At 53.3% G+C, this 13,270-nt stretch overlaps 2 protein-coding genes across 5 annotated transcripts in view; one reads left to right on the top strand and one right to left on the bottom strand.

The window, feature by feature from the left end:
* Nucleotides 1-1,495: 1,495 nt before the first annotated feature.
* LOC138112768 (uncharacterized) overlaps nt 1,496-13,270 on the bottom strand; it is a 212,212-nt gene continuing 200,437 nt past the window's right edge. Inside the window, exons 7-9 of the mRNA XM_069020365.1 lie at nt 6,071-6,270; nt 2,353-3,168; nt 1,496-1,642 (exon numbers count right to left, since the gene is read on the bottom strand). Coding sequence (XP_068876466.1) covers nt 1,496-1,642; nt 2,353-3,168; nt 6,071-6,270 — 1,163 coding nt within the window. The remainder of the gene's footprint in view (nt 1,643-2,352; nt 3,169-6,070; nt 6,271-13,270) is intronic.
* The window catches only part of PAX2 (paired box 2), a 105,669-nt gene continuing 99,604 nt past the window's right edge, over nt 7,206-13,270 (top strand). The window contains exons 1-3 of one of the 4 annotated variants that reach the window (XM_069019496.1): nt 7,206-7,309; nt 8,057-8,075; nt 8,880-9,028. In XM_069019496.1, the coding sequence (XP_068875597.1) occupies nt 9,004-9,028 (25 nt within the window). In that variant the 5' untranslated portion in view covers nt 7,206-7,309; nt 8,057-8,075; nt 8,880-9,003. Of the gene's footprint in view, nt 7,310-8,056; nt 8,076-8,429; nt 8,672-8,799; nt 9,029-13,270 lie in introns of those variants that run through there. The other 3 variants (XM_069019493.1, XM_069019495.1, XM_069019494.1) reach the window with 3 other exon arrangements.

Raw genomic sequence — 13,270 nt, 5'->3', positions numbered from 1 at the left:
CAAAAGGGTAAAGAACTGTGCAGAGCTCACAGCTTTTCTAAAGCATCACATTGATATTTTATACATGGAGAAGAGGGGGGAGAGAGATACATGTGATATATGTTCATAAGCACCGACTATGCAAGCACAAGGGAACATTCCCGTTCAGATCCCCAAACAGGTGCATCTCTCCACGTAGTAAATGCTCCCTAGCTGTCTCCAAAATAAATGGTTATATGCAATAAAATATATAAAAATTAAAGTCTCTTCATTTTGATATAAAGATTCGGGTTTATATTATAAATTTCTTATATATCGCCACGTATTCCTCTCCACAGACGTATCTATTTCGGGTATATGTGCGTAGTTGTGAACATAACATATATACTTATAGTTACACAGGGAATCCGAGAGTTGGCAATACGTCTAGCAACGAGAGCGCTCGTTAGATATATGGTTGCATAAAGGATCGCGTACAGTTACATTAAGTCCCATTAAGACAGTGAATGTCGGTCTGCACCGTTTCGCACACGAAATTACAATTACAAGTTCCTGACTAAAGAGCAGGAGGAAATTGCCAGAAGCTGGGGTGGTCCGGTCCCCCGGCCTGGTGCCTGCGACCTCCTTCCCACCGGGGTGCCATTGGACTTAGGAAACCGGAGATGGGGAAAGGTATTTATTCAGGGCAATTAGAAACCAGGTACCGCTTCAAAAATCGATTTATTAAGGGGGAAAGGAGTCGAAATTATTGTTAAAAAAATGCGCATAAACGAGTCTAACAAAGTAGGGAAGCAGAAGCATATTGGCGTGTAAGGTATCACACTGGAACTGCTTCTACTTCAGACCTCGGGATTAATCAAAGAAATCGGTGCTGCTGATGAGGAGTTATTCAGCAGCTGAGCTCTGGAAAACTGCATCCCTGCTTTCTTTATACATTTTATTCTTTTCAATTGGTTTGAAAAATTAGAAGTGTTTAGAAAAAAGAAATACACATTTCTTCTTCCAGCGGGCTGGAAAGCTTTGATTTTATCCCCCCCAGCCCATCCCCTCTCTCTTCTTATCTTTCCTTCCCTTTCTGTTTTTTCTTCCTCTCAAGTTTGTGGTGGGGACCGCAGGGAAGGATGCTTTTCAGAAAGAAACTGAAGCACCTTTTTGGAGAGCACTGCTCTCCTTCGCCACACCCTCAGCATTCCTAACTCCTGTTTCCACCGACGATGCCAGTCCTGGAAGCCAGCAGCCCGGGCGTTTTGTAACCTCCGACGCCAGGCAGGGAAGAGACAGATCAGGGCTCTTCCTGGCAGTTTCTCTGCATTGTGCTTTTAAACCTCCCCCTGGCAGGGCTCGGCAAATGCTTCTTTGTCCGCTTAGGAGTGGCCGTGGCAGGGGGAGGCGAGTGCTTCCCCTTTACATGGACATTCGTCGATGACAAAACTTTATTAGGAAACTTGGAGGAAGACCCGACTTCTGGCAATCGGGGAGAGATGACAACTGCCAGAGATGCCCGTGGCCGTTAGCTTTAACTTTCTCCGCTTCCAAAAGAGATGTGAAAACTCCTCTTTCCAGACTGGTCATCTCCTCCCTCGAGTGTTTTTAAGTGCAAATCTTTAATGCTGTTGAACCAGAACCTCTGTCCCTTGGCCGGCTCGCAGGCAAAGTTGACAAGCTAAGGGGATAGTGGAGAGTGAAAGTTACTGATAGGAGTGGGACGAGGCAGGAGTGGCCGCACCCTTCTGCACTCACTCGCTGGGGTGTTACGCCTGGCCCTGTCCTCGCAGACATGGACCGCTCGGGAAGTAATCCCCCGAGACCTACTGATCGCCGGGCGAAGAGCAGCGGATTGCATCTCTCCCCTGACGGTCGACGACGTGTTACGGTGGAGGGTGTAGGCCGGGGGGGTGCTCGCGGAGGGGGGAGAGGGGAAGAGGGAGTTCTTGGGACAATTTATCAGTTATTAAAGGACCCTTTCTGGACCTACAGAGCTCAGGGGCATTTCTCATCTCAACTCCAAATAGAAAAAAAAAAAATGTAGTCAGCTATCTTTAATCATTGACTCGAGGGCACATTTCACATCATCTCTCAAATCTGCATTTTTTATGAAGTGGCCAAAACGTGTGCTGTGTGCCTAATTTTCTCTCCCTTACAGGCGTTAAGAAGAGTAATGAGAAATCGGCTGGAAATTAACTTGCTTCTGCCCCTGCAGCCTTCTCCCCTCATGAGAGACTGGAACTTTTATCCCCCTCACACACACTTTTATATCAACTGGTTCAGAGCCCGGGGGCTGCCGGGGTTGCGGGGCAAGGGGGGGTGGGGGGGAGGAGGGAGCTGCCCGCAGCAGAGTTAGGAGACAGACCTGCAAAGTTCCCTTTTCTCTACAGCTCCCAGACCATAACAGAGATTCTTGTCACAAGGACAATGGTTGTGTTCCCGGGAAAAGGTGAAAGGCACACGAGTTACATCTCCCCCGGCTTTTACTCTTCCACTCAGTGTTCCTCTCTCAAACCTACTCCAGCCTCCAAAATACTGAAAACTCAGCGCGTTCAAGAGATCCGGGGACCAGGGAGGCAGCGGATGTAGGAGGATATTTATTTTCTGTGCTTTAATATACGGAAACACATTGTCATTGTTGTCATTATTGTTACTCTTATCTTTACTAGTGCCTGGAGTATTGGAGTTTTCCACCGAGGTTTGGAGTTTTCCACCGACGTGGAGACGACGTGTAAGAACAGGCTGTCTGGGAAGGGAGAACCACTGTTCCCTCACTTCTTGCACCTTGAGGTCTATTTTTTGTTGTTCCCGTAGCCGTTCCCCAACCCTCGCCCCCGCGCCCGGCAAGAGCTGCAGAGCAAGCAACCCGGCAAGGCAGCCCAGCCGTGCCGTCCTTTGCTCCCTCCCCATCCCGGAGAAAACCGTGCCCGGGGGAAAAGCAGGTTCTTCCCTTCCCTCGACGTGCCGGGGAACTGTTGCATCTGCGCACCGGCCCACACCGGCGCCTGCGAGGCAGCTGCGAGCCTCTCCTGCTGGTCCCCCCGGGCTGCCGAGGCCGGCCAGGGCTGGAGAGCCGGGAGTTGCCGCGTCCTCCCTGGTGCGGAGGGGCCAGCGCCCGCTGCCCTCTGATCGTCGGCCCGACGGGAGGCGCTTGCTCGCGGGGCAGCTGCTCCGGGGCACTCGCAATGGAAACTGGAAGGGAACCTAAAAAAGAAAAGTGTGGCGGAAAACAATTCTTACAGCTCAAAACAGCGTTAAGCTGAGATTTAGGAGCTCCATAAAATGCCAATGGGGAAATCACCTCGGCGCAGGCTGCCATAAATGTTTCAGCTTTTCTGTTCTAATTCTCATGTCTACCAAGTGTTTGACGGCTCTTAAAAACCTCTTTACTTCTTTTCTTTTCTTTTTCCTTTTATCCTTTCCTCTCTTATCCTTTCTCTTCTCTGCCCTCTCACTCACTTCTTTCTATCCACAAACGCTAGAAAGGTGGGGGGATTGTTTTCTTCTTCTCATATGTTCTATTTTTTTCGCACATTCTGTTTATTTATCCATCCATCCATCCATCCATCCATCCATCCATCCATCCATCCATCCCCCTTTCATCATCAAATTAAACGTCCCCGTCCTTATTCAGACCTTTTTCTCTAGTATTAGTAAAGATCAATGTTGGTCTCTCTATCTACCCCTTCACCCTGATTTCCATCTTCTCACTTAGTTCCATGCTTCTTTTATTTTCACCTCCTTTTGCACATTGGCCCAGGGCCTGCCCTGCGTTCCCAGTCTCTCATGGTTTTTACATGATCTTCCATTTTTCCTTTCCTTTTCTCCAGTTCTGGCAATAGCGAGCGGAAGCCCCCCGCCTACGTGTCCACCTACTTCATTCCTATCCTAATCCACGCTGGGACTCTCCAGATTCCCCAAGCCCCGAGGCACCTCCCGGCCCCTGCGGACCCAGGCTGTCCCTAAGCACAAGGGCGCCCGCAGGCCGTCTGGCTGTCGGGTCCCCTTCCTTGAGATAGAAACTTGTGTCGAACTACCTGGAGAAGGAATAAGCAATCACACCGACTCTTCCCAACTCCCGGGAGAGCACTGCCGCCCGCCCGCCTCCAGCCCGGTGCAGGGGGTGCGGTAGCCCCGACCGCGGGAGACTTCACCTGGTTTTGCCAGCCACCGTCTCCAGCCGGGACCACCAGCCGGGGCCGTGGAAACATCCTGGGAAGCGCTTTTGAATCTAAACGTCATCACAGGGCAGCGAGGGATAAACGCTCCCCGGCTCCAGGGCTGGGGCAGCAGCCCCCCGGCCGGGCCGAGGCCGGAGCCCCGTGCCCGGCACCGCCGATCTGCACTGCCCCCTCTGGCGGGACGCGCGGCCCGGCCGCCCCGCCGGCAACGGGGCCGGGGCCGCCCTGCTGCTGGGGCGCCGGGAGCCCCGAGCCAACAGAGCTGCGCCCCCCTCCCGGCTGCCCCCGAGCCGGTGCAGGAGCTCCTGGCCTGATCCTGGCGGGGGACCCGGCTTCCCGCAGCCGGCCGGGTTTCGTGCGCCGGGGCGCCATCGGTACGCCCGCCCAGCCCACCCCTCCCTGTGCCACGTCCCGGTCGGCAACTTCACGCCAAGAGCCCTGCACCGACGTCGCCTGGCGCAGCTACCCTGGCTCCATCCCGCCCGCTCACCTCCCACCCCCGCCAGCACCCCGACACCCCGCCGGAGAAACTCGAAGGCAGCGATAGCCCCTGCAGCCCGCGGGCGGCCGGGCGGCCCGGGCGGGTTCCGTCCCACGGCAACCCTAACCCGCCTCCTCCCAGGCACTCACCCCACCCATCCCAAACTTCTCGCGAACCCCTTCCCACTCCGCTGCTCTGACACCAGCTCAGCCACGGGAAAAGCAGCCTTTCCCCGTGCCAGCAGCATCCCTGCAACTTTGGTAGTTCGAAGTACTCCTGCTCATCTCACAGCCTCTACGGACGGCCCCGGACCAGGGGAGAGGCCCATTCCTTGCTCTGCTCCTCTCACCTCTCCCTTTGTCCTCCCCCGTTCCGCCATCACCACGAAAAAGCACCAGGTGGCCAGCCCAACACTAAGGCAACAGTGCGGGACAGAGCGGCAGCAACACGGGCATCCCGCACCTCTGAAGTCACCCCGAAACTCTCGGGAAAGGGCTGGGTCTGCCCGTGCACGGCTGTCGACCGGACGAACCGCAGGGAGCGGCCTCCGAGTGCCGAAGCCCCCGGCCAGGGTCCAGCCTCGCCTCTGTCCTTGCGTGTCCCTTGCCGGTTCCTCCGCAGGTCCTCTTTTTAATATCCTCTCCACCCTTCAAAGCACACCCTGCCTCACAGAAAGGGAGAGGAGACCTTGGACAAAGGACAAGGCACTCGTTTCCTTACGATGCTCTCAAGCCAGACAGCCAAGTGATGTGCATTTCCCCTCGTCATTGGAAAGCGTCCCTGCTCCCCGTGTCGCTAGTGTCTGCCCTATTACCTGTTGCACCACTTTCTCTCTCGGACTATGGGGAAAGAGCCTGTCTGCCTTCCTTTTGCACACCACAGCCCCATCAGGAGTTTATTCCTTAAAACACTCCGTCCTGGTTTCTTTCCTAAAATGTGCAGGCAGCCAGAGCCCGAGCCCGCAGCGGAGGAGCGGGGAGATTTTCCCTAGTGGTACGAGCGGCCGCGGCCAGAGGGAAGCGGCGGCCGGTGCTGGCTGGGAGCAGGGAGAGCCGCGCTCGCTCTGCCTCCGCATTTCCCTGGGAACTTTCTATTCCGGAGTTAACTATTAACTGCAGGAAAGCAGGCAATTTTCTTCGGAATGCGAACTATTTCCTTTATCCAGCAGATAGATGTTTGGGGTGATTGATTAAAATAGAAATTGATATTAAAATATGTGTCGTAGAACACTTTCCCTGTAGTCACAGTCGCACGGCTACTGCCGCATGCAGGAACAGGCGTCCTGGGCAAGCAACGCACCGAGCTGCTGCCGAGGGTTTTCCTGGTTCGCCAAGAAATGTTTTAATTGTGAAATACATGCAGATATAGTTGTAATAGCTCGCATTCATACATTCTGAACAGTGCTGAGCGAAAGGGCACACGGAGGGCGCACAGCAGCACTCACGCGGGGGAAGAAACGCCGGGGGTCCCACCACAGAAGGGGGAGGTGTTGGGATAATGCTTGGTGCTCCCCTCGGGAGCAAAGGCGGGGGCGGGCGTCCAACGTGTCGGCAGGGTCGGTGGGTAAAGAGCAGAGATTCACGTATATAGAGACGGTGTAGAGCCAAACAAGTACTCTATAACCATTTGTGGGGCACCAGTTTGCTGCAAAGAGAGAAACAAGAAATTTTAAGAGGGAAGTCTGTAATTCTAGACTCGAGTTAGATAATACTTCAACACGGATTTAAGGTAGGAAGAGATGTGTGTCCGTTAAGGTACCCATAATCGTTCACTCCTTTTATGTGTAGCAGCACCTGCGCTCCTTGCTTAAGGGTCGCAGTCTGACACCGAAGACGACTGTTACACCCCGGGAAACCGGGAAAAGTCCCGTTCCCGTTTATCCCGGCCCCACCATGTGTTGCTGCTCTCCCTCGGCCAGCCTCGTGCTAATTAACCTGTGCCCCTTTTAATTAAGAGAGGACTCTCTTGGCGGCGCCCCCCGCTCTGCCCGACGGCGCGCAGCCGCACCTCGCCCCTGCTGCCCCCCGAGGGGCTGGACCCCCAGGCAGCCCCGGCCAGGTCGCCAAGCCCGCCCCAAGCCCCTGGGCCGCCCGCCGACCCGCCCCATCGCCCGCAGGGGTGGCTGGCATGGGCACCTGCCCTTCTCGGCCCGCTCGGCTCAGCCTCCTGACGGTATTTTTCATGCTTCGGCCCCCTCCTTCCTCTCTCTGCCGATTTACACAAACACTTTTATCCAGAGAAAGGGAAATTTTCCATTCTCTTTTGCTGCTTTTTCCCCTCTTTCCCGGGTTTGCTCCTCTCCCCCTTGCTCCCTTCCCTTCTGTTTCCTTGCTCCTCGCCCCCCCGCCGCAGTTTTGTTTGTCCCAATGCCCGGCCGATCATCGCGGTGTATGAAGTTCTAACTGGTTTGTGTCAGGCAGCTCTCTCTAAGCAGTCTGGCGTGACGGATTAAACATCAACTAGTTAAATAAAAATTAATATCAACTGCCTCCTAACTTCTAATGTCATGTTGTTTATAACTAATGAACTGATTAGGGGATAAACACATCAGGAAGACATTTCTGCTTCCCTGCTCTTTCGAGAGAGATTTGCAGAATTCAAAGTAAATCTCCCAGAGTCCCTTCTGGGTTTCTCCCATACCAGTCTGGAGAGGCAGGACGGGGATTCCGTGGGGTTTGTTGGGGTAAGCTCGGAGGAATCTGATGCATGTGTCAGGGTTAGCTGGACTTATTTACACATCTCACCCAGGAAGCGTTTCAGCGCGGCTCCGAGCAGGGCTCGGGCTGCAGGGAGGTGAGGAACCGCTCCAGACAGATCTGGCGGCTGCTGCAGACCGGGCTGGAGACGGCGTCTGAGGCAAATACTCGTTGCTGCAATTATTGACTTTTAGTGCCCCTTTTTAATACTTAAAATGAAACTTATTTTTTCTTTGCTTGAAGAGGCAATCGATGATTTTTAAGTGATATGAAGGAAAGCGTTCCCTCCACCTTCCTTATTTTCAAAATTCTCCACTTTTCTGGGGCGTGCTTTTCGCCAGTCCGCGTTGTTAACATTTTCCTAAACACTTTAGAAAAAGAAACACATGCACACACATAACCCCCAACAGCCTCATCTTGGAGAGGTCCCAAGCTTTTAAATACTGTTTGCCCAGCACCGCCGGCTCTGACAAGACAATAATAACAGGGGAAGCTTTTTAAAACCAATTTAGCAAATGCAGAAATGTAATTTTAATGAAGAATCGATAGCAGAATGGTTCATTTTTCCTGGGACTCCTTGTTGGAGCTGAGACAGACTTTCAATCAATGGGGAGATAGAAAGGGGGGGTAGAAAGAGAGAAAGAAAAATATTCGTTCATTGATGTCTTTAGCACTGGGAATTTTTCTTCTTTTCTTCGCAGCTTTTTTCTATTTATTATTTTTTTATTTTCAAGCCTTTACCAAAACGCGGTGGTAAGAGCAAGAAAAGAGACTAGTGGACAGATAAATGGAGGGACGGATGGATGGATGGATGGATGGATGGATGGATGGATGGATGGATGGATGGACAATCTCTCAGAGGCAAAAAGCTAAGCGTCACAGAGGCAGACTTCACAGGATTGCCTTCCGTTGCCTCCAAACTAAACAGTGGAATCCCCGTCCCCCGCCACCCCACCTAGAGTCTGCCCGGACCCCCGAGCTGAGAGCTGCCAGCTCCCGGGTGGGCTGCACCACCATCTAGACCAATCTCCCACCCCGTCCCCGACGCGCTCCCCCCTCAGCCTGAGCCCACCGCCTCCCTTTTCAACTTGGAGGAAGTTCCTCCTCTGTCCCGCGTCCCTCTCTCCTTTGCCAGCCCCTCTCCGAGCACATTTTTATGGTAATAAGACAACAAATTAATCTGCTGTTGCAACAAGACTTCCCTACAGGTAGCCAGCTTGAGGGAGGGGGGCAAGGGGAAGCAGATTCAAAGTCCAGGCATTGTCCCCCCTCCCGCAGGATCCCCGCGGGACCCCCCCCCCCCCAGCCCCTTTCTTCCCTGGCTGCACAGCCCTGGTAGACTGGAGCAGGTGAGTCCCTCTCCACTTTTATAAGCAGCAGCGCTGCATTTGCTTTGATTGTTATTTATTTTCCCCTCCTTTTAGCCTGTCCCGGCTCAGTAGAGCGGCGTTTCTTTCTCTGTGGCTGGCTATTTTTTTTTTTTTTTTTGGTGGTGGTGGTGCTCTGGTGTGTGTGTGTTGTTATCTAAACCGTTTAGTTTTGGGTGGTTGCGCCTAGATCTCGAAAGTCAGCGGGGGAAAGCAAGACACCCAAGCGGGGAGGAGGAAAGCGAAGAAAAGGCCGCGGCGGATCTACTGGCTTGCAGCCGTCCCGGGGAGACGGGCCATTAGGCAGAGGAGCCATGGCTCAGAGCTCAGGGAGAGCAGGTAAGGCGGGGGGGCGCTGAATATTCAGCAGGGAGGGATGAGACCGTCACCCCCAACTCCCTCCTTTGGCAGGAGGCAGCCTGCCTCTGCTCTCCTCCACACACACCCTCCTCTCCTCGCCAGATCTCCCTCTAACACTTGCTATCTCACCTGATAAATACCCTTTTCCTTACTGGGTGCCCGCTCCAGTACCCCTCGGAAGGCCGAGTTCCCACCGTGTTTACCGTGGGAGCTTCGCAAGGATCCGCAGCGGAGCCCTCAGACGCGAGCGAAAGCCGGTCCGAGCCCCGGTCCCTTCCCTCCCGGCCCGGTCCTGCCGCCAGAGGCCCCGGGCGCTCCGCCTCGCCTCCCCCGGGTTCCCCGGGCGGCCGAGCCAGCCCCTGCCACCGGCCTTTGTCGATTTGCCCCAAACGCGGAGGTCCCTCCCGTCTGCAGAAAGTTCAGGGCATTGCTTAAACTCTTCCGCCAACGACTCCCTCCCCACCTCGGGAAACTTTGCTCGCTGTGCTGGCTCTGGATCCGCGTTGTCCCCGCCTCGGGCAGCCCAGCGCCTTGCCCGGGCTCCGCGGGGCCGAAGCGCGGGGCTGCGGCGGGCGGGGGCCGGGACCGCGCCGCCCCCGAGCGGGGGCTGCCTCTGGGACCCCAAACCTGCCCCGCCGACGGACGCGTCTCCGGATCGCCCCCGTCTCCCAGTGAGCAATTTTATGATTTGCAAACAAAGCTTCAAACAAACCCCGCCGGAGAGGTTTTCCTCGGCGCTGCCGCTCGCGGTAAAAGCACAATTACGCGGTTTGGTTCCCTCAAATTAAGTATATAAACAGAGCTTTTAATTTAGGGATTTTTGGAGGTAAAAGGACATAGAGGTTTAAAATACAAACCTCACCGGCTGCCAGCACAGAGCCGTGCTGTTGCCCCGGCTGCCAGTCGTTTGCTGCAGGGGAGGGTTGGAAAAGAAAGGCTGCGGCGGGTGCCGGCAACCGAGGCTAGGAACCAGAGCTAGCAGCGCCGGTTTTCCTTTGTCATTTTTGATGGAGTCGCAGGGTGAAATATCCCCCACCTAGAGAGGGATTCAAGTGCACAAACAGAGAGACACGTATGGGAGACAAATAAAAATATTCGCCATTCAGAAAACAACATCTCTTCTGTCGATAGTTTTCCCGCATATAAATGTGTGTGCACCACCTCTGTAAATCTCAATATTAAACACGTTGTGTGTGAATATATATATATGCATATACACGTACAAGCTTATGTTTTCATAATCGAACCAATTAAATCTATTATATATGCTGTATACTATATATAAATATGACAAAGATTCACCAAAACGTAAAGGAAAATTACGAAGGCAACGAAAAAGGCCTCCTAAAAGAAAAGGCTACAGAGGCGCTTTTTCGCTATTCTGCACCAAAAATCTTCTAAGCCAAAACTGAAAAAAACCTTCAGAAAGTTTGCAAACCACTCTGTTCCTTTTCCCTTCTGTGTTTTTAAAGGATCTGCCGAAGTCCCTTTGCATCTGAGGTTTAAATAGGGAGATCAATAGAAAACAGTTGTAATGATCTAATTAATTATGGCAAAATTAAAAGCGAGTAGAAAATCAATCTCTGATGGTGTTGAAGATGGAATTAAATTGATAGTCCATCTGTTCACCTCCTAGACCGTATAAATATGCAACCCAAGGACGGAGCTAATGGGATCGAGCTGCCTGGGAGACTCTCTCATTCTCTCTCTCTTCTTTTTACTTCATTCCTTCCCGAAGTTCAGCCCCGCAGCCCCCGTGTTCCCGCTCGCAGCCCTCTGTTCACCCAGCATTTCCCCTCTCGCTGGAGACACGCAAAACGCTGCTTGTGTCGAGCAACTCAAACCGGCGGCAGCAGCAGCCCGCAAATCTGAGGGTACAAAGCCGTGTGGTTGGGGGGGGAAGAAAGCTGAGGAGACAGCGTTCAGTAAAAGCGTGCTCCCTATCGTGCTGTTTTAAAATCAAACGGACATGATGATGATGACGATGGCAACGGAGTAGTTTGAGGATGTTCTCCCTCCTTCTGAGCGTCTTTTTTACATTGGTCGTGGGTTCAGGAAAGTCAGCCGGATTTCTATAAAATACGTGTGTGTTCTGTCAGGGAGAGGCGACACATTGAATTAGTTTTGTTTGTCCGGTTTTCCTGACTGTGAAGCTCTAAGAGCAGAGACACAACGGGAGGCCCTCAGTGCCGCCCTGTGCCGGCGCTGTCCCCTTTCCCCACACACGCCCTGTCCCCGCCCGGCCAACCTTCCTCAAGTGGGCACTGGGCACTCCTGCGCCGGGCTGTCCTCGGGCTTCCACCCGCCTGCCCACCACGGTGACATTCTGCTGAACGACCAGCGCCACTTGAAAATAAAGGAGAATCGGTGTAATTGCTAAATTTGAGGCATAACTGTATCTGCCCGTTTTAAAAAAATAGTAATAAAGAAATACCCTGTTTCCCCATTTCCCCGGTAATTTGTAGGTGCTGAGCATACGCTAACATCAGGGAGAGCTAGGGCGAGCTGTCAGGCTGGAGGAGTTTCCCTCCATCCCGGCTGCTTTTTAATTGTGAAAAATTAAAGCTAGGGGCTGCGGTTCCGTTGGAAAATAACCAATCAAACCGATGATATTATTGCCTGGGTTAGAGCTGCGTGGGGTGGGACGGTGGGGGAGGGTCGTTTAAATAAGTGAAGCCTAAATATAAATCAACTAAGACGGGGGGTCCCGGGCCCGGATCTAACCGCGTGTGCACACCCCCACTATGGGGGCGAAAAAAAATTGACCGTATCTCACCAAGTTGTGTCAATTTAGTTCTGCCAAACCCCGAGAGCCGACGGAGGGAGTCCCGCCGGCTTCGCCTGCCGCCCCCAGCGCCGCGCCGAGGCTGGAGCCGGTCCCGGAGCCCCGCGCAGGGCCGGAGCGGGGGAGAAGGGGAGGGGGGGAGGGCGGGTCGGGTCGGGCTCTGCCTGCGGGGACTTCCCTGCCAAAGTTTGCCTTCCCCTCACACTTCCCCATCCGGCCAAAAAGAGTGCCCCGGGGGGCGAGGGGGGAGGGGGAGCAGCCCGCAGCACCAATCGGATTTATTAATTGATGTATTGAAAAGAAAGATTGATTGACATCTCCTAATGGAAATTACAGCCTCACTTTCCTGCTGCACGCTGCCCTCCCGGCTATCCCTTCATAAAGAAAGCCTTGAGGCAAAAGGTAGATTTTCATTTAAAGTGCCCCGGTCCTCAATTTCACAGATTAGATACATTTAAAACACAGACACACATATTGCAAATTAGAAGCTAATTTAATTATAAATCAAAACTGGGCATAAATCTGCACTCACCACAAAGGATCCATTTAGCAGAATGCAACCACCTCCTCTAACCCTGGAAAACTGCCTTGCAGAAATAACACTACATATACATTGCCAAAGTTATGGATTGTGCACAGTTTTAAAGACATCCACGGGAGATATTTTTCCCCACGCTGGGGGAGGGTAAAGCCCCGTGTGTCAGAAATCAGCCGTTCACATGGTGACAATTTCTCTTTCTCCTAGAGAAAGGATTTCTCCGACAAATAAAAGTTTGCATAGATGTAGAAGGTTGTAATTCTGAACTTACAGGCTGGGAGGGAGTCAGAAGAGGCAGATTTTTGAAGTCCAGCAGGTCAGGATCAACAACCACGCTCACACACGCACACACACACACCCACAGAGCCGGGGCTCGTATTGATTGGTGACGTTTGGTTTGCAAACCTCAGAGAGGAGAGAAAGGAGGAAAGTACCAGGGTCCGAGTGAGGAGGAGGAAAGGCAAACACCCGGGAACAACGCTTCGCGCTCGGAAAACCCCTCTCCCTCTGTCCGTCCTCCATCCCGGATCCGCTCGTCCTCTCTCCTCACTGCGTGCCACTCTCCCGCGCCCGCACAGTTGCTCCCTGACTCCGCATCACTCCCGAGCTGCCCAGATGAAGCAGCCAGGGAAACTGGAAGGATGTGGTGTCGGCTCACAGTTCAGTCCTTCCCCGCCCCCTTCACCTTCCAGCTCCTCTCTATAAGTTAGAATTCTCCATTTCCCCCACCTTTCCTTTAGTCTCTCTTTCTCTTCCTCCACTACGCTGACACCCTCCCCCCCCCCCCCCCCCACTTCTTTCAGCACCTCCGTTTCCCCGCACACTTCATTCCTCTGGCTCTCCCTCTGTGTCTTCCTCCTCAGAGGCAGTAAACTCCGAGGCCATTAACAGCTGATGT

This window comes from Aphelocoma coerulescens, chromosome 6, assembly GCF_041296385.1.
Source record: "Aphelocoma coerulescens isolate FSJ_1873_10779 chromosome 6, UR_Acoe_1.0, whole genome shotgun sequence".
Taxonomy (NCBI): domain Eukaryota; kingdom Metazoa; phylum Chordata; class Aves; order Passeriformes; family Corvidae; genus Aphelocoma; species Aphelocoma coerulescens.
The sequence above is the reverse complement of the archived record's forward strand: the minus strand, read 5'-3'. Positions and strand labels throughout refer to the sequence as shown.